Genomic DNA, 21,842 nt, shown 5'->3' on the forward strand with positions numbered 1-21,842 from the left:
TATGTCCAAAAATACATTCGTGAGCGAGCGAGCATATAATGGTACTTGTTTCAAGTATTTACCGCGATAGTCTATCGCCGACTGCAGAAAACCTTTGTCAGGTTACCTTCTCGACAAAAACGTGTTTGGCGACATCTTGTGGAATAGAAAATGTGAGGAAATTGATTAAAAAAAAATTTCTGGCGATCGATCGTACATAGTTTCAAAAATGATTTTTATCTTTGGTGACCTTATTCAACGATTTTATTTATTATTTCAACTTGGAATAGATATTTCTTTCTTGAAACGTTAGTTTGTGGTAGAATGTGTGTGCGGTTGGTAACGTGAGGTATTGATCGCTTTAGTGACCTCAGTTCCTGTGGGAGATTTGAAAGAGTCGAACATATCGTTGATATAACGTCGCTATTATTGAGCGTACCTTATAGATTTTTTATTTTATAAAATTTTGTGAAATTTGATGTATTTTTTTCTAATTCTTCTGATAAATATTTTAATAAGTTAATTAGGTTTTTAAAAAGCTTAATATAAAGAATGACTATAAATCATGTTTTAAAACTTTTAGACGTGTATTTTATTTATTTAAAAATTTTATTAAGTAGCTAGTGATTTTACAGTAAACATTAACAAATTTTTTTCTTTAATAAAATCTCAATATATTTTAATAAATTATTTTAATAAAGTAATATTAACTTGTTTTATTAAAGAATTGAAAGTCTACGTTTATCAACATTAGGAAAGTTATATATCGCTGGGCTATTCGACAATTCCTATATTAAATTGCCATTCTTAAGAAGAATACAGTGAAACTGTGAGAATACAGGTCAGGTCAGAAAACCTCTTTTTTCTTGCTGAGTAGGTTAACTGGAAGTACTAAACTAGTTTGAGATATATTTCGAAGACATCATCAATACTTAGAAACGTGCTCTCTCAATCCAATTTTTACGAGAACAAAACAAAACTTATTTGATTGGATTTTTTATTTTATTAAAGGAAATTTTCTTAAATCAAAGATAAAAATATATGATACAAAAATATATTAGATAAATATAAACCATAAAATTATATAAATTTTGATTACAAATTAATCAACTATTTGTATTTATAAATACATAAAGATAATATATCTGAGATGTAAGGTCAATCATGAATTATATTTTCCAAATGCTTTATTATTTCCAAGAAATAATTTTATCGTAGAAAGTCACAATGAAAGAAGGAAAGATAATAGACACTTTAATTTTGTTAAAAATTTATTTTGTATCGTCAGTGTTAATTACGGCGCGCAATTATGTCTATAATATATTGATGTGTTTTGTCACAATAAACTTTAGGCCATCAAAGTTACATAAACATTTTTTTCGAAGTGATAATAAATAATACATTTTTCGTTCTATCTCACGTACTTTCGATTTCAGGTATTTCAGCTAGTAACCATCAATTCGTATCGTTACATATTGACTTTATGATCAACGCAACATTTTATCGACATTTCATCGACATCGTAGAAGTTCCCATGCTTTCCCATCGTAGGCAAATTGTAGGGAAATCTGAAAGGGAAACATTTTCTGTCGAAAAAAAGCAATCGACTCTTATTCCAATATCAATCAATATATGCCGATTCTTGTGAAATACTTTTTAATACCGTTTACAACATCTCTTAACACATTATCAACGAGATATTTTTCCATTTGACGGATGCTATATCTTAACTAATCTAGCCTTCGCTTGTTTAACATTCGAGTTATTAAAAAACAATTTGAAAAATAAGTTACTTCTCTGTCATTGAACCTAGATAAGTTTTAAGGAATTTTTAAGGACTCGGTTTTCCGAATCTGCAAAAAATGAAGATGTACACTTGTACTATATCATAAATCTTGTTGACAGCTAATGGCTACCGCCATTATTTGAACGATTAACTTTTGTGACGCTAATGGACTTCTAGGCTGTAAAACATATAGTTGTCAGACTTATGATGTAAGAACTTACACGATTACTCCGATACGGTGCAATGCACAGTAATTTCGAGTAAAAGTTAACGTGAATAATTGTGCTCCAGTTTTATATCGATAGTTTTGCGCGTGAAATTTATTTTAGAATGATTTAATATAAAGATATATTTATTAATCAATACACATAACGATCAAATATAATTTACGATAAATATTTAAGAATGTTAATATTTTAATATTTTGTATTATTTCAATTTTGTTTCGATCAAAGCATAAATATCTGTTTGTTTAAAGAAATTCCGTATTAATGGAATGATTCTTTATTATACATTTTATTTTACTTCTTCAAAATAATTATTCAAGCATTTATCAAATAAATTTTTGAATAAGAGGAAAATGTGTTATTGATGGAAAAGGAAAATTGTCGAGTTTGAGCATAAATGACCCGGTGCTCATTAATTAATACGATTCGCTCGAGATCTCTTTGCTTCAACAATTGACTAGCTTTGTCGATCAACATTTAATATTAACTGGACCTGCCAGCGCTATTGAAATTCTCGCGAAAGCATAGATTCAACTTATACCTTATATCTGTTTATAGAATTATCGTATTAATCGACGGTCATTCCAGTCGAGCGTTATGTTCACCGCAGCACACATAATAATTGGACTGCGAAAACTAGCGTTTAATCCAATTCAACATGATTCGATACATTATTTTTCACACATGACATATTCAATGAATTAGTTAAATGATGTGCTCGTTAAAGACGACATTTAATCACTCGATCAAGCTAATTGATTGGACTTGTCAAAATATCTTTTATCGTGCTCTATTATTTTCTCTATAACAAATATACCGCTTCTTTTTTACCGTTCGGGAAGGTTTGCCTAGGCGCAAAGAAAGTCGATATGTATATTCTGATCGAGTAAATCGAGAGCTCGTGCCCCGCCAGTAGCTGCACATCGACGTAATTAACATCTATGTATACACTTTGGCCAAGTTTGTACATATGCACACAAGCGCCCCATATACATACATACATACATATTTACATGTCTACGAATATAGCTAATCTATAAGACATTGAACAAGATACTGCAGAACGTCGACGTTTTCATTGAACATCGTAACACTCGGACGATCGATCGTTTCTACACAAACGTGTACTCTAAAGTCGAAGATAGCAGCGTGATAATTTGATAATTTCGCTATCACTTCAGGTAATCTGGTTTTCGACAGCATGAGATAAACACAATAAAAAACAAGATACAATAAGAAAGAATTCATATTATTGCATTCCCATTGCGAATAAACTCCGAAATCATTTTCTGAATATCTAAAGCATTGAAATGTTGATTCAGTAAAATTCCACTCATTCTGTTGAGATTTCATAAAGTATTTATCTTATTTTCATCTCTCTTGGTGTTTGCAGTTGCATGAGCTGCTTTGTCGCGTTTGTTATTCGAATCCGCATTGGTTTCTCTTTGCTCTTTTTGGGGGAAGAAAGAAAATAGCTTCCTGCAGATCCTGCAGTTTTCCTTTTTGATCAATTGCATTACATTGAGGCTTATATTTCTGTATTTTGAATACCAAATTTCTTATCTTATATTGCACCGCGATATTTTTGTAAAACTAGGCTGGTTTTAACAAATTAAATTTACCAGTAAAATAATTAAACGACGATTTTTTAAGTGCAATTCTTTTTACAAAGCAGTAATTGAATTAAACAGAATATCTTATTTGAAAGTTCTTTTAAAGGTTGCTAGAGTTGCTAGGATCGATGAGAAAAAAAATATTACTCGTCGGTTAGTCGACGCCACGGTAACATGATGCAATTTCATTAACTTTCTGTCGGAAAGTTGGCTAGGGTAGAAAATCGTTCGTCCGACGTTTACAGTTCTCTCCTACATCCGCCCAGAGTTTACTTTTGTAATTATATGAATTTACTTTCACGCTAGAGGTCTTTCAAAATTCTGAAATCAAAGTAGAATTGTAGCTCTGCGGATGGGCACCATTAAGCTCATATCAAGAGAAAAAGATCTTTATAGTATATGCGGTTTAAAATATGCATGATTTCATAAATTATTATAATAGACATTATTATAAATTATTATATAATAGTATCAAGAGATTGTAGAATATCGAGCCTTATAATTACAAAGATCAGACGAGAGTATAAAATAAAACAACGATTTTTCTCACGTTCTTAAAGGCGGCTACAATTCAATCGTTGAGTCTAGATTACATTTATTAACTCGCCGTGGTCCCCTTCTTGTTAAAACAAACTGTCCACACATACGAGGTTCGTTCGTCCACGGTTTCGTTGTATCAGGCTTAATCTTCTTCGATTTGCTTCTCTGATTACATACATGGGAGTCTTCTCTGTTCGTATTGACTAGAATAATGTAGAAACGTCCATTTCGTTGGACACATCACGAGAAAAATTAGCATTGCAATTAATTCGGAAATGATTAAAAGTAATAAAGCTGATATCTATATAAATCACATGTTGTAAATAAAAGTTTTGGATCAATAATATATTGAACCAAACGAAATGTTTTTTTTTTTTTTTTTACGAATGGTAGATATTTTATGAAATGTTATATATTATTTGTCATGAGATTTTTCATTGTTGTAGGTGACTTGATACATTATTGGCCCGAATTTTTTTAAACTAATATTGCATATTTTTGATACTAAGTGTATCTATTTCTTCGAGGATGTTGGCGTTTTTATTGTCAGTGAGAATAAATATTTGTCCTGTTAAAACACATCATTAAGTTACAGGTTTTTATTTCATGTAAACAAAATGATTTTAAATACTGTATAACTGTAATGTAAAAACTTTTTTCCAATTTTGTTGTTTAAATTCTACAAAAAAATTGGATACGAGAAAATTGACACAACGTGAAACAATTTGGAAATACGATTGAATGAGGAACTTCAGCTACCTTGATTTATGAAATAATTGTGCGCATACATTTAAGCTTACATATAAAAATTGACACTTGTTACTACATAATGTACTTCACTTAATAAGCATACATCCTCGAAATGCTCATCCTCGAAAGAAATTTCTTACCGCTGACACGTTTTTGGCCGACATCTGTTCATTGATTATCATAAACGTAATCATGGCAGAACCGTTAATTAACTTTAGATTAACATTCGACAGAACTAAAAATTTCTAACACACAATCACATACATTGTAGGCATTGCTGAAGAACAATTTAAGTACGAGTGTACAAGAGGATGAATTTTCGCTCTTTATATTTCGTTAATATCCGACATTTCGGTGCATATTTAACTCGAATGGCTGATGATTGCAGTTGCTAAACTTTTATAATTATAGCAGATTTGCATAAGACGACTTAAATACGAGTATATTTAATAAGAACGTCTTATATACGTTTTTATAAATTATAAAAGGTAATTGCGCTTTCAAAAATGCTATTACATTTTTTTTTGTTATGTTAATCAACGTTGCTAATGAATGTTCCTTATATTTTTTGAAATGTTTGAAATAAATATCACGCCTAGCATTTTCTAATCATATATTTTGCCGTGAATTAAGTTTGCAGAAAGTATCTTAATTTTATTTGTTCTTTGGAACTATATTCGATAATTTGTTTGTAAGAGCGTTTATTTCTTTTGATTTCATTAATTTAAAAGTCGATGATCAAGTGGGAAACGTAATTGACATAAAATCGCAACGAAATGCCGAGATTATTCCTTGTGAATGACGATTATTCTTCGTTTGTCTTGAGACTTAAAACTAATGACGCAACTATCCCGTTCAGCAGTCATTTATGGACGGCACTCGACGACTAATATGCGCACACGTGTCCTGGATATTATATTGCCGTTTTGGACTTGAGTACATAGAAGAATCTTAAATAGCGCGAGAAATAATAATACTTTCTATCGCCGATATGACGTGTCGTCCATCAAGAATTCTTGCTCGAGCATTCCCACCTGTCAATATTATCGATTCATTAACGAGAGCGAGTAAAATAATCTAGCAATTATTTCGGAAGATTTATACGAAATAGGATAATTTAATTTCATATGCAAATGTGTTTGCAAGAAGTTTCTCACATACAAGGTTCCCTATTTTCTGCGGAAATTTTTTAACTTTCTCAAATATTTGTATGCAACCCGAAATTGATGTTGAGTTTGTAGAAAGTTTCAATTTTCTATGGTACACTGTTCGTTAATTGAATCTTTGATCACGTTTATGAGAGAAGGTCAAATTGCGAATTATTTGAAGAATTAATTCAGTTATAATTTGTGCAACCATCGTGACTCAGTGATATAGTTTAAATTTTCAAATTTATTATTTTGCAAACTGTAAAAGTGCAGAAATATTATGGTAGCATTACATACATTTTTTGCAGTAAAGTATTTTAGTGATAAATAAGTAATGCTTTGTTGTTTGTATTGATATTTAAAAAATTTTATAGCTTTGATTAGCTATAGTGTATTGATTTATTAAAATACAATGTTTGTTTAACTCACAGTTTAATCTATTCTTCATCCTTTTTTAATTCTTAGAACTAGAAAAAGCTAAAGAGTTAATTAAACCAAGATTAAAATTTAACTGTATTGTTACAAACAGGCATTAAGTCGTTTATACAATATCAATTGTTTTATTAATTTAACTAATTTACCTCTACATGCGTTATTGTGCAGACAAAATTTTTGCTTGCACATGAAACATTTCGCACAAAGTGGAAATTTTTCTCGATAACGAGGCCTGCTCTCGTGCAATAAATGTCCATTGTGCATGTGTCTTCACCAGTAAGCGCGTATCTCATGCGACGATATAGTTGAAAGTGTTATATAACAATCCCCTATCTATAGGAGCATTTCAATTCCATGGCAAATTGTCGTAGTTGGATGTAGTTGTGGCTCTATGTTAACAAGATCACGGTCACGGTGATAAAATTTTAATGATTGTACGTATGTATAAAATAATAAATAGAAATATATAAATCTAGAAAAAAGTAGATAATAGTAAATTACTTCTTCGTAAGAATTTTTCTAATATTTATCGAAAGAAATATTGACATAAAAAAATAGATAATATTGCAAGTTAATAAACAAATCCATTCCATGTATTTTAATCAACTGAAACTGATGAAACTTCAGAAAAAGCTAATAAATTAATGTTTTGTTCAATAAATTAAAAGGCTTTGCTATAAAACAATATTAATTTAAATTAAATGTTTAAAATTGCAATACTTTTACAACTTTTCAATAACATGAAATTTTACGTAATACTGTTTTTACTTAATACTGTACATCACATGGATAATACAAAAAATAAATAGGTATGAGGACATTTTAAAACTACTGATTAACGTATATTTGAAAAAATTGAAAGTGGTTAAAATTGCGAAGCTCACGGTGAAGTAAAATATTTGCATGTTCTGGCAGTAATTTGCGGACTATTTCGGATAGATATTTCGCGATGTATTACTACAGGTTGTTACTTCGCCTAAGATAATAACCCCCTTTGCTTACCTTCTCCCTTCACGAATCCAAATTTATCACGAGATTATGCGGCCGATTGTGATGCCATAACGTAAATTGCATCAAACATGCATTGTACGTATTCAGCAAATTGATCACAATACGAGAATGCATATTTCCGAAGTCTAACTATGAGACAACAGCTTTTTTCTTTCGAATTTTAGCGATGCTTTTCGTACTCTTATTATTTATATTTCTGAATAATTTAGTCGAATGAATATTTAATTAAGATATTTAAAAACTCAGAAGAAAATTAGAATAATAATATTTATATAAGAGTTTTATCTCGTATCTACTTGTATGATAAATTTTACTTTTAAAAGAGAAGTAGATTTTTAGAAAAACACTAATATGTTAAATGTTTAATTAATGAACAATAATCTATACCAATCAGACAGCCCCGCTGCTATTATTGATGACTGTCTTCTCCATGGCGTCAGTGTTGTTATTGGAATTCGTCTTGGTGATGTCCATCTGATTAGATTTCGTGTTGTCCCTCGGCCCGTCCAGGAAGTAAGTTATCATACTGCCCTTCCCTTTGACTTGAATCGTTCCGCGGCACGTGAGCGGATATCCTTTAGTGATCAGAATATCGCGGACCTCCTGGGTGACTTGAATCCCGTCTAACACGCCCGTAGAATCCATCCTGGAGGCCACATTCACGGCGTTGCCCCAGATATCGTATTGCGGTTTTCTGGCACCAATCACACCGGCAACCACCTGCGCAATTCGCGTTGCATATTGAGTTTCTCTGCCTTGAGAATACTTGACAACTTTACCGCGATTTTCTTTCTCACAGCTGAGTTCGAGTGCTATGTGAACGAAATAATCAAAATTTGATGCGTTACGAGAAAATCTCGCGGAAGAGTTATGAATTTGAATAGAAATTTAAAGTCGAATCATCTTTAGAATTAAAAGAATTATAATTAATATTAGGCAATTTTCTTCAAGATATATTAAAATTTAAAAAGAGGAAGTAAAATATCAAATTTAATATATTCTTTATTTTTTAAATTAATTTAAAATTGATATGAGATATAATTTTTTCGAGTTATTATATTACACAAGTTTTCAATATATTTTCAGATTCTCTCTCATTCCGTCGCTGAATGCAATTTACGGATTATTTACAAAGAATGCAATGATGTAGCGGAATTGCTCGTCCCATATGTTATTTAATATTACCGGTCCGATGTTGATGCCCACACGCATGCGAAAGTTATTAAAGCTGTGTTCATTGACATAGGCCAGCTGCTCGCGGATTCTCAGGGCGTAATCCGCCATTGCGACTACGTGCTTGTAATCCCGCATATCGCATGTGCTTTTCGTTAGGCCTAAAGCAACAAAAAAAAGACTAGAGTGAACTTTGCGCGACGGCGTTGTTCTGATCGCAGTGTCCTAATTCGAGTAACGAGTCTGAGTTGTTAGGAAATTGTTAGGAAATTGCGCGAAAAATCAAGTAGTTGTGGGAAATTAGATCTGTCCTCGTGGAACTAGAAAAACTTTGTTAGGAGAATTAAAACAGGGAATTTTGGACGCAAATTTAATTTGAAAATATATTTGGTGGTGATAACAAATAAATTAATTAAAAGTTAATTATTGAAATGTGCAATGAAGATAAAATATTTTATCATGCTTTTGCGAATTTATTGTATGAGTCTGCAAGCCGGTTAAATATAATTAAATTTAATCCAATTAATTTTCATCGACTCAACGATTAATTGTAAACGCAGTACTGCTCTTTTCTGGAGCGATATAAAAGTTGATAGCGATTTTTTGGAATAAATCAAAGAATTGTTGAATAATGAACCACTAAGATTTTATAAGAGACATACCTGAAGCGGCCATATACGTAGCGCCTGTACTCTTGATTTTCTCGATGTACTTGAACTGTTCCTCAGCAAGTAACTCGTCGAAGTCAGCAATGATTTCGTTGAGAAGCCTGAGGCATTCCACGCCCTCGTTATTCGCTTCGAGTTCTACGTAGAACTCCGAAAAATTTGGTATCGATGCGAACATAATGCACACAAAGTCGCATTGTTCGTGGTACAATTCCTGCGAAACAATTGACATCGTTCTGGACATGCCTATTTAATCTTTTTTTTTATAGAATATATTTCTTAATATTTTACAAGAATCTTGTTTAGTTTTGTCACTTATAAATAGTTATACTAATTTTAAAACACTATAATTGTTCTGACCATTTTAATTACTTATAAACTTTTGATATATTTTTTTAATAGTTTATTTTAATTGTTTGGAACTTCGAGAGTGGTATTGAAGTCTATACATATATATTCGCAATAAACATTATTATTATTTGATATCTAATTTCGTGCATTAAATGTGGAATTGCGGTTGGATAGAACAGGACAAATTGATTAAATAGATAGGACACAATTAGGTGAATCGATAAATACTATTGAATATCAATCTGGAACCTAGAAATTAGATGAGTTAACATTTAACATGTCAGTTGTCACAGGTTCGTAGTTTGTGTATATACAATTGTGTGATTAAGGATTACTTTTAAAATTTTGAAAAAGTAATTTTTAATTAAATTATAAATATTTGACATTATACCTAAGTGATCTTCACATACGACAGCTGAGGATATCATTATAAAAATCGTCTAGGATTAATGATTAATTTGCGATTTAATTAGGAAAAGAAGGAATGGAAAAGCAAAAAAATAAATAAACACTGCTCTTATGAAAATGTCGCTGTCACGAAGCTTCTAAGAAAGCTGAAACTCAATTAATTCTATTAAGATGAACTTTAAAATATACGGTAAAATTTTATTTTATACACTGTTAGACATTAAAGGAATAAACCAATCCCTTGAGTTAAATAATATTTTATTATTTTTAACTTCTCTATGTGTCAAAATGTAAATCCGCAAAATGTTAATCTATTCCTTCAGTTAGTAAACAACGTCCATATTAACGAATTCATTTGTTAGTAAATAATAATGATATTAAATTTGAATCAAATTTAATTTAATTTCTTAAATTAAATTATTTAATTCCATTGTTTTAAATTAACGATGTACTGAATAGAAGCAATGATGACGTATAAATGGTTAAAAGTAACTCAAATTGGATATAATTTGACACTATGAATTTAATAATGTATACACTCATCTTACAAATATAAATTGCTGTTTAATCTATAATCATTTAACCTCATTATAGGAAATGTCAAAATGTACCTATTATGAGTGTCCCAGTCTCTATATCTATTTTGTCTCAAGTATAACTTCTCACTTCTCAAAGTATACAGAGTACAAAAAATCGACCAGTTATTGTGCCAAATATGTATATGTTCTCGATGAAATATTCAAATTGTTTTATTGACATAGAAATGATATAATGGTAAATTGACATAATAATAAATAATAATATATATAGTATATTATACATAATTATATAATATATAATGTATATACAATTATTTACAGCCATTATAATAAATGATACTTATTCTATTTTTTACTTAGTGCATTTAAAAAATTATGAAATTATTGTGGAAGATTTCTTCGAACTTGTTTGTCAGATAGAACTTACGTCTGAATTGACAGTAGACAGAAAATGAGCGGCCACGTGTTCTGGAAGTATATTTGCGAGCAATTTCTGATTGTAGGCCTTCAAGTGTTCCATTTCCTCCTTCTCCTCGGTCGCTTGTAACTTCCACAGGAAATCCAATCTGTATTGATACACAATTTGTTTGTCAATAGTCTTCATCTATTTCTACCATGAAAAATATTTTAACAAATTATATCACGTTTTTCAAAAAGTATTTTATGAAATGTATTGGCATGTATGTTCTAGAATTTCTGATACGTATTATGTCACGTATTTTTAATACATATCATTGTAATTGGTAGTGTTTTTATAAATCTGCACGTAACAATATATATGTATCTTTTTTAGTAAAACATATTTGCTTTAATTAGATTTCAAAATGTCAATATATTCTTGAAATATCCTGAATATTACTTGCATCTCTATATACGCGGCTCATATTTCGATTATAAAATTATTTTGCGAAAATATTAGTTCATGAGATTGTCGATCCGCGACATTGTTTGTGATGAGGTGAAGGTTTTCATGGGAAATTCCACGAAAGCCTCAAAGGTTTCTAACGTGCAAGTTTAGGATGTATATATGAGCTAACGTTGCGTAAGTTTCGAGAAGCGAAATATTAAAGTGTAAGCATCGAATGTTCGACCTGTAGGTCGCCTCTGTGTGCTGGGAGTGTGCCACTAGGCAGGCCATGAAGAAAACCACTAGTACACCCGCCAACCATCTTCCAGCGGGCTCTACGTCGTCCTCATTTAGTGCCTGGTAAATGCTGACCCCGAGATAACAAGCCACAACAATGCTCAATACGGCTACTTTAAAGACCGACGTTAGGATCTGATACACCGCGCAGGTTACCATCACCAGCATCACCAGAACCGGAAACAACTGCAATCAGTTGCGGAGTGTCAGTCTGTGAATTCCTGTAGTTTCGTGAAAATCGTTCTTTATATCACGTCCGTACTAAAAGTTCTCTATTAACGTCACGGAATTGTACGAGACCGACGAATACGTTCTTTGATTACAATATAACAATTTTAAAAATTTGTAGTTATTTTAACTTTTCCGTCAATGGGTACCCCGTTATTTATATTAAATTCTAAACAGCAAAAATTTTTATGTTTTTGTGTAAATTTCGTTATGATGTTTCAAAAACTCCATTTTTTGAACAACAAAAAACTGCAGTTTTGCATATATTTTATCTCATTTTACTTTTACATTTTTTTTACGAGAATCTTTTGAAATATGGTAGTGAAAAGGTGAAATATTGTGCACAAGAAGAGTTCACGGAAGAGTTAACAAAAGAGTTAACTGCATAAAATTTAACATTAATTTTGCATGAATTCTACTAGTCGATTTTATTATAGATTATGAGTTCGTTAAACTTGCATAGCTTTTCTAGCCGTGAGATCATAAGTGTAGTCTCTTCTTTTGAAAGTATCTCTGATCTTTTTTTATCGCGTTTCTTTCATGACAAATTCGAGCGAAGACTCGATTAATCATTGTCTATTTAACGTCGATGTCATATGTAACTTACGTCGCAGAAAAGAATATAATCGCAAATGCCGGGGGCATCGATATCCTTCGTCGGTACTCTCATTACGCTGGGATGCCCATCCGGCGATTCCTCAGCGAAAGGCAACGAGTTATTGTTGACGCAAGCCTCATTTCCGATCAGCGTGATCTGCAGCGAGAAAAAAATGACAAAAATTCGGTCGTTGTTTACTACTATTTTACTATGAGAATGCAAAACATTCGATCGCTCGCAGTAAATGCACAATCCATTTGTGGACCAATATTTTTTTCGTCCGTTTGTGATTCAATTGTGTACGTTCATGGCAACTTTATTATTTCGTGTATGATTTATCGATGCTCGCGTTTGATTTATCACCAAAAGTTTTGGCTCGGCAGACTCTAATTTATATCGCGTTATAGTTTTAATATGAGTTTTCCGAAGTAAACGGTGAGACCGATTATTGGATTAAAAAACTAAGAGAGAGAGAGAGAGGAGAGAGAGAGAGAGAGAGAGAGAGAGAGAGAGAGAGAGAAAGAGAGAGAGAAAAGCATGTGCTGGAAGCTTTATTTGCGTACAAATTATTTATTTATAATAATATTACGCGTGATTAATGTCTTATAGGACTAATGGATTTTATATCTCCTGGATTTTTTGTCTCCGATTTTTCGAATATTAAAATTTTTGAATTATGAAATTTATTTAAATGTTACATTTGTCATCTTGAGAATATTTCTTAAGTTTTGATATTCATGTTTTTCAGTAATCTAAAAAATAATAAACCAATGTAAATTTTTTACATATATTTTTGAAGAAGTGGTTGATGCACGAGAAATGTTTAGTTTCATAGATGTGTACTAACATAAAACACAAACAATAGCTGCATTAAGTTTCGATTACTCACCAGCGGTGATAATACCGTGATGAACGTTAGAAACACGACGATGGATGCGATGCTCTGCGCGATGATGCGATTCTCAAAGATCTGTAACGCCATGCTTCTCACCCATTTTGGCACCCTCTGTGAAACGCGCACAATTAGGGGAAGAGCGATAAATAAAATATTAATCGATCGTTGTATCATTTATGGAAAATTTATAGCAATGTATATAATCGCGCGAATGGGTACGACATACTCTCTCTAAATTTCTTGAAGTGCAATCTCACTCCAAAAGAGTTAAAATACTGCAACTATTGAAAAAGAGTAAAAAATTTTGCACTCTTAAATAAGAGAGTGGCAGATTTTCACTTAGTTTTTTTAGAGAGATTTATTTCGAAGGAAAGAAATCTCTTTTTTTGTCAGCTGATTGTTGTGTCATTTATAAAAAACAATTGCTCTTTCTACTTATAAATAAAATTGTTCTCTAAATTTCTTGGAGTGAAATCTCACTCTAAAAGAGTGAAACTTTATCATTCTTATTTAAGAATGCAAATTTTTCACTCTTTTTCAATAGTAGCAGTATTTTAATTCTTTTAGAGCAAGATTTTACTCCAAGAAATTTAGAGAGCAACTTTATTTATAAGTAGAAAGAACAATTGTTTTTTATAAATGATACAACGATTAGTTGACTTTTGTTCTACCGTGTGCTCTTGTCTTTATCCACTTGCCTCTAGACTAATTAAATAAAGGGATAATTAAAGGTTACGATTCTCAGGATCATCGGGAGAGATTAATGGATGCGCTGTGATCAGAATCGCTGGTTTCGGCAGTGACCTGGAAGTTTGCCACCTGGTCAGGGTCAAAAAGAAGTGGCTCTTTTCCAGAGAGTTTTGACTCGACATTGTACGTGACGTATCGCGCATTTTTATTTAAATTGCTGTTGTGTAGATAGATGTATGACTTTATATAATAGCCACAAGGGGAAAAAAGATAATAATTGCTATTACTATTATCTAGTTTTACAATCTCGAGGGAAGAACGAAAATTCATACACTTATTCGGATCTCAAGAGAATGTATGCTGAAAAAAAATTTACTAAATCTTAGTACATATTTCTTTGAATAATACTAAGTAAACATTTGCTTACAGTAAATAAATATTTACTCAATAAAAAAATGTTAGTTAAATTAAATAATCAGATTCTTCGGATTCGTCCATTTTCCAGACATTTTTCTCGGTGTATTCAAACAGATCATCTATTAGAATTTAATATTTTTTTCAGTGTATTACACTTGTGAGTTCTTACCTCGTTTTTTTCCGCCAATAAAATGCCATTGACCACGGCTATCACCAGTACACTAACCGCCGTGCAAACGTAGAAATATATGCTCCTAGGAAGACAAAGGGGACATTTTAACGCGCTTTTTCTCGAGCTACTTTTGCGAGAAATTTTTCGAATGTTATCAGATTTATGCCGTCTTACACGCTAGCTTATCGAACGATTTTCGCGAAAGTATCCATAAATATTAGAACGAAAGACAATTCAATGTCAGTAAAGTACGAGTATTTTACACATCGGGTCTCAAGAGTATAGTAAAAGGAAGATATCACTGCCGCTGTATAGAAGGTAGAATTTATTGGTACGTGTATTTACCCGGCGAGGGTGATGGCTATTGCGACCACAACGACCATGTAGACGAAACCGGAGCACACAAAATAAGCCGAGAGCATCCTGTCCCTCTCGCGCGAATACTGCAACAGGTTATTTTAACAATTGCAATATCGCATAATGCTTCTACGTTTTCCTACGAGGTGTTTACTGCTAATGGATGTAGTGTTTTCAATCATATTATTAGTTATTGGACAATTTTGTAGGCAATTTTGATGTGGTTTTTCTTCTTGATGAGAAAATGCAGTATTTTGTTCAATCAATGACGACACAATTCTGTTCAATCAATGACATACAGTTCAATTACGTGAAATTCGGAATAACTCAAATACATGTTTAAGCAAATTAACCAAAATTAAATTCAAACGATCTTCTATTAACATGAATTACTGCGTAGTTTGGTCACACTCAATTGTATACATGGACAGTTCAGTACGCAATTACAGCTCGTATTTCGCGTGTGTATATATATATATATATATATATATTATTACTATTAAATTAATTAAATCTCTAAATTCGAGAAAGATCATTCATATAAAAAACAATGTTTAAAATATTTAAATAGAATTTTTATTGCACAAAAGTTAGATAATTATTTTAATAAACGCTATCCTGTTTACACTTAAGTGTGTGTAAAATAAAATTACAATTTTATATTAAGATTTATTTTATGTCAAATAATGTGAAACTGTTAGAAGTTATTGGACGAAATAAATTTATAACTGTAATTGTTTCTTAACAAATTTAATATATTACGATAATTTATGCTTATTTTATTTTTAAGTATATTACTTATCTTGTAATGTAACTTGTTACCTTTTCTTCGACATCCGGTCTTCGAAACGTTAATATAAACGGCGTACAATGCTCCGCTCTTAATCGATCTATACTTCTAGCATCTATCGCTCTCATCAGGTACTCGTTTACCTCATCTTCAGGATCTTTTTCGCCCTCGATGGTTTCACCAAAACCTAATCTATTGAAACATATACATCAAGTATTATCCAATTGAAAAAAACGTAAAGTTTACTCAATGATTTTTATTTGTGATATAAATTATTCCAATATAATATTTGTAACGAGTTAATTATTTTAATCGACTTATTATTACAATATAACGATTTTTATTTTATAATATAACTTAAAAATATGTAGGGCTCTGAGAATAAATCAACTAAAAGGAAATAAAAAAACCAATTAAGAGCCTACGCGGTTTTTGTGTAAAGTTATTTATTTACTCATCGCGAAAATAATCCGCATATCCGTTTCAATCAACTTTTTCAGTCCTTCTCAATGCGAAAAGATTAATTAATTAAATAATAAATTATACACTATAAATTACGGAATACATAATGTTTATATTAATTTGTCACAAATGAAAATACAAAAGTACGAAACATATATCTGGGATCATTTACCACAATGGAGTCAGTAGTTACAAAGTGGGACGCAAGTCCAGATGTGACAGTGGTCAGTTGTGTAATTACAGTTATGTAATTACAGTTTCAACGTTCATAAGATATAGACATAATATTAATTTCACTGATTCGGTTTTCATTCTGACTCATAATTTATTGGAACATTACAATAGGAATCATCTCGGTTTGCACAATAAATTAGTGAAAATCTTTGATATCAGTAAAAGTTGACAGCATAAGATGTAAATTAAGAAAAAAGGCAAGACTGTATAGATCATAGATTCCAAGAAATTTGATATTATTCTGCATGGTAAAAACAGAAACGGCTAATATCTCAAAAAATATTGATTTATCTAACAAAAATGTTCGAAACAAAAGTAATAGGGTTTTAAAAAGTTATTAGATGATGATATTAATTGGATCTTAGAATAAAATTGGATAAAATTGGAAAATGCCTTTAAGGTCAACATAAAAATGTTAAACGGAACTTCCTGTCTTTACAGCTGACGTTGAGGCGTTTCCAGAACACTGGTTACAAACCTTTTCTTCATAAGAACTTTCCGAGTTATTGCATTTGAAAGTTACAGTACCGCCGCGCCGGCATTAGCATTAAATTTCTTGGAACCTAAAACCTGTACAGTCTTGCCTTTTTTCTTAATTTACATCTTATGCTATCAACTTTTTGATATCAAGGATTTTCACTAAGTTGTTGTACAAACCGAGGTGGATGATCCCTTGTCAGCTTCAATCATTTTATCAGAATTTATTTTATCAGAACGAGTGGTGTTAAATATTGGTCATCTGCTAACTGATCACTGTCACATCTAGACTTGCGTTTCACTTTTGTAACTACTGACTCTATTGCAGTAAGAAAATGGTATGATCCTAGATATATGTTTCGTACTTTTGTATTTTAATTTGTGACAAATTGACTTAAATATTATGTATTCTGTAACTTATAGTATATTATTTAATTTATTATTTAATTAATTAATTTCGCATTAAGAAGGACCGAAAACGTCGGTTGAAACGTATTATTTTTGATAAGTAAATAAATAATTTTGCGCACCAACGACCGCGTAGGCTGTTTGTCCCTTTTTAATTGATTTTTATTTTATTTATTGCTTATTTTGTAGGATAAACTGATTTATCTATAATAATAATAAGAAAATATAACAGTCATGATTGTTTTTTAATTTATTAGAAAACAATTTTAAATTACCACAAATTATGGGGTAACTCCGGCAAATACGCCGCGCTGGGATTTATACCGCAGAAGTCAGAAAAAATAGAAGGAGGGGGGTAATTTTCCCGCAATTACTCTGTTACATGCCTTTATGTTGTATTAGTATTGTATTACGATTTCAGCTTCTTATTGTTAATATTAATGAAATTATTGTGAGTTGAATCGATTTGTCATTAATAAGTAACGCCATCATAAATTACAATCTACATAAAATGATTACTGTAGGGCGTGTAAGAAACTTAATGATTATTTCGTGATACATATGTGTAGTGAAATAGTAAAGTATGTTGTGTTCAAAATATAAGTGCTTTGCTTTCGTATTCTTTGTTTAATTTGTTATCTTGCATATCTCATCTGTTTGGGATATACGACATTTTTAGCGAACAGGATTTATGCCCAAAGCGTACAAAGAGTGCGCAGACTGAATTCAATGCATTAAATGCAATAAACGCATTATACAAGTATTTGTATGAAATATGTACCTCATGTCATAAAACTTGTAATATATTGTAGGAAGTAATTATTATTTATTCATATACATATTATATAAATTATAATCTATAAATATGTTTCGCAATAAGAATTAATTATTTACAGATTTTAATATGTTATTCAACATTATTAAAGTCGTTTCGAAGATGCGAATAAGTATCAAATATTTGTTAAATTGCTAGTCAATTTAATTCATGATATTATTGCGGTAGTTTAGTAAAGTTAGCATTTTCAAGACCGAACAATCATTTCAGCGCGCGTTTCTGAGGACAACATATGTAGTATATTAATTAATTAAGTTTTTAGTAAGTGCGGCGTATATACCGGAGTTACCTTAACATTTGAATATTTCGTAATGTTGACAATTTTCGGACATTACTTAAGCGATAAGATTATGATATCGTGACATTTTAATTTCAAAGGAAATATAACTTTAAGAAATTAAGCAGCAATAGAGGAACTCTTACTTGGTTTGTTTTCCGTGTTGCGAACCATGACCCATAACCCTCATTTCTTTGGACACATTACTGTTTGCCGGGAAAGTTTTTCGTATTCCAGAATTAGTTATGTTGCCCTTAAATGTGTCTCCGGGGACAATCAAGTAGGTTCTAATATTATGATCTTTTAAGTACGCGTTTCTCTCACCCCCGCGACCTTCCTCGACTTCATAATACTCGCCCAAGCAATCTAAAGTCTCTTTCGTGATGTGCACACGTCTGCGAAATATCATACCTTTTATTAAATATTAACTTCGTCGTAAATATTAAGAAAATGTTTTTTAACAAGGATAATTTGTTTGAGATATAGTTTGTTATTTAAGATTGTGCGGACTTAACGGAACGAAAAGTTTTATAAAAATTGGAGTAAAGCAACTAGAAATTATACAGGTATATATCGATGTAATTTATCGTCAATCGAGATTAACGTAAAAAGGACAAGTCAGTCAAGAATTAACAAAATTGTTTGTACTCACCCGGGTATACCTCCGCTTTCCATATAATTGGCTAGAGTCACGTCGTTGCTCCAAACATCAAACTGCCATTTTCTCAGACCGAGAACCCCGCAGTGAACCCGGCCCGTATGGATACCGACTCTCATATTCACGTTTACGGCCATTACCTCGCGAACCAATCTACGGAGATACGGACATGAGAATTTATTGTTTCTCCTATCATTAGGCGATGTAACAGATGAATAATATATCTTTCGAGTTTGTGACAACAAACAAGCAAACTTTTTTGCCATTAAGTCTACTTGATTACTTTGGTATTCGAAGTAAACCTTCAACTATTGGAAAAGTTATGAAGTACTTTCGTTATTAATGAAAATAAGAAGGAAACATTTATCAATAATAAATGTTGACGTTTTGGATTAAAGTAAGCTAATAACAATAATTACTCTTCCAGTTACAATGATTGCTCTTCAATATTTTTTGATTTTTTTTATTATTTGGTTTCCGCATTTATTCGTAAAATTTATCGTATAAATACTTTAAAACGAACGTTAAATTTTGCACACGTGCCGGGAAACTGTTCCGATCGCGGATGGAACAGTTTCCCGGCAAGTTCGACTAGGAGAAACATATGATGAAGTTCAAGACGAGATTATTGAATTGAAATTTAAACACTCGTGAGGAAACCATCCACTTGCAGTGACCTGTGGATACCAGTCTTTCATAACGATGCGAATCGATCTCAGTCGTGAGCATACATATCGCGGTCTCTGAGGAAATCTCCTCTTTGACGAAACGCATTTTATGAAAATATGAAACTGACCAAAATACAGGATATGTAGCGCACGGATACAACTCCGTCGGAAGTTCTGTGGTCGTTTCGTGGATCTAAACGGAAGCATCTTTATTGCTCGGATGTTACTTTGATCTGCTAGTTCGTGTCTTTTCTATTCTTTTTTATTTCCCTCTCTCTTTTTCTTTTTATATTTATCTATCTTTCTTCCCCACGGCAGCTTTTGAGATTCTATTTTCAGTTATTTTTATTTTATGTTTTCTTTGTACGTTATCAAACGAGGATAAGAAGTATTACGTGGATCTTTGATGTTGCATGGAACATGTGATAGATTTATTTTGCTATTTTATAATTTTTAATGTGAATACATTTTGAATCGTGACATAGATCTTGATTATGCTTTAGCTATTTATTATCATATATATTGGTTTTAAAAAGCGACATGTGTATAAGACAACAATATTGCTCTTTGACAACAAAATATGTAATAAAAGCTTGACAAAGCTCTTACGTGAGAAATGAAGGAATGTACGGACTTACGTTATTGCATCGATCATATCCAATCCCATTTCTACGCAACAGTGAGCGTGATCTGGCCGTGGTTCCGGAAGTCCAGAAACGCAATAATAACAGTCTCCGAGGAGCTTTATTCTGAGGCAGTGGTGCTCAGCAGCTAGCCTGTCAAACCTGCATATTTATGAAAATTCAATGTAATGATTTATGATATCGAAGAAACTTAAATATTGAGAATGGAATTTTGCCTCAGAAAGGAATATTTTTTTCGTGGAAATATTACGCAGATCTTTGGCTTTCGTAATCAAAGTTACTTTCGCGGAATTCAGTTTCGTAACACACAATTTAAGTATAGAAATACTCGCTATTTTCCTTCATATAACTCCATACTCCATGCAACTTTTGTAATATTTTTCTATATTTATACTCTATATTGGTGCAGATTTAACATCATGCAGTTTATATATAATTCTCACCGTGTTGATGTTAATATTAACAGGTGTGAATTTAAGACCACTGATGTTTATATTATCATTGTGTGGATTTTCAAATCTACACGATGTTAAATCTACATCATCTTGGTAATAATATTAACGCCAAAATTAATGAGAATTACGTAAACACCGCATGTTAATCTATCATACTTACTAGAATATAGACATGCTACATATGCTTTTCCATCTTTCTTATATGTATTTTGTTGTTGATTTTCTTTACTAAAGTTTTAATTGAATTTCTAACTAAATATCTAATGTTATTACTATCCTTTTTTGACATTGACACTGAATAGAATTATGAGCGGTAAATGCGGTACCGTGTTAAATTAATTTGAAATGACAGACAGATGACGCGTCAACAAAAGTAAGGACACTAATAACCCGAGATAATCGGTTTATTCAGATTAGATATTCAGTAACATCGCGTTCCGCGCGGTACATATTATACGAAATTAATTCAGAGCGCCAGAAGGGCGATATTAATATTTCACGCGTGCCCAAATCCCCATAACGTGTAACGTGTATTATGTTAATCTAGTTTAGTGATACGTAGGAAATAACAGTCCCGATGGAGTTGCGTACATACGACTCAAATAGTAATTAAATCACTCAATTATTAACGCATTATCATTAAGTCTTTGAGAGGTAATATAGTAGTCTATTTTATTATTGAAATATTGCCGTGTTACATGATATCAATTCACTTAAGCACTACACACAACACATGTATTTGATAAATATATCTTGCATATATGATAGTTTGCTAATTTGATTTGCCTAATTCCAGGATATATAT

At 31.5% G+C, this 21,842-nt stretch overlaps 2 protein-coding genes across 2 annotated transcripts in view; both read right to left on the bottom strand.

The window, feature by feature from the left end:
• The window catches only part of LOC108749981 (proton-coupled folate transporter), a 23,676-nt gene extending 9,465 nt beyond the window's left edge, over positions 1-14,211 (bottom strand). Inside the window, exons 1-2 of the mRNA XM_018489113.1 lie at positions 14,200-14,211; positions 6,090-6,092 (exon numbers count right to left, since the gene is read on the bottom strand). The gene's annotated coding sequence lies outside the window, so the exon portion shown is untranslated. The remainder of the gene's footprint in view (positions 1-6,089; positions 6,093-14,199) is intronic.
• LOC108749983 (adenylate cyclase type 6) overlaps positions 5,524-21,842 on the bottom strand; it is a 127,561-nt gene continuing 111,242 nt past the window's right edge. Inside the window, exons 10-23 of the mRNA XM_018489120.1 lie at positions 20,577-20,723; positions 19,265-19,423; positions 18,759-19,007; positions 15,952-16,111; positions 15,118-15,215; positions 14,770-14,854; positions 13,488-13,604; positions 12,608-12,754; positions 11,720-11,958; positions 11,056-11,194; positions 9,325-9,544; positions 8,675-8,823; positions 7,877-8,209; positions 5,524-5,929 (exon numbers count right to left, since the gene is read on the bottom strand). Coding sequence (XP_018344622.1) covers positions 7,880-8,209; positions 8,675-8,823; positions 9,325-9,544; positions 11,056-11,194; positions 11,720-11,958; positions 12,608-12,754; positions 13,488-13,604; positions 14,770-14,854; positions 15,118-15,215; positions 15,952-16,111; positions 18,759-19,007; positions 19,265-19,423; positions 20,577-20,723 — 2,239 coding nt within the window. The 3' untranslated portion in view covers positions 5,524-5,929; positions 7,877-7,879. The remainder of the gene's footprint in view (positions 5,930-7,876; positions 8,210-8,674; positions 8,824-9,324; positions 9,545-11,055; positions 11,195-11,719; positions 11,959-12,607; positions 12,755-13,487; positions 13,605-14,769; positions 14,855-15,117; positions 15,216-15,951; positions 16,112-18,758; positions 19,008-19,264; positions 19,424-20,576; positions 20,724-21,842) is intronic.

Source organism: Trachymyrmex septentrionalis, unplaced genomic scaffold (assembly GCF_001594115.1).
Source record: "Trachymyrmex septentrionalis isolate Tsep2-gDNA-1 unplaced genomic scaffold, Tsep1.0 scaffold32, whole genome shotgun sequence".
NCBI classification, from domain to species: Eukaryota; Metazoa; Arthropoda; class Insecta; order Hymenoptera; family Formicidae; genus Trachymyrmex; species Trachymyrmex septentrionalis.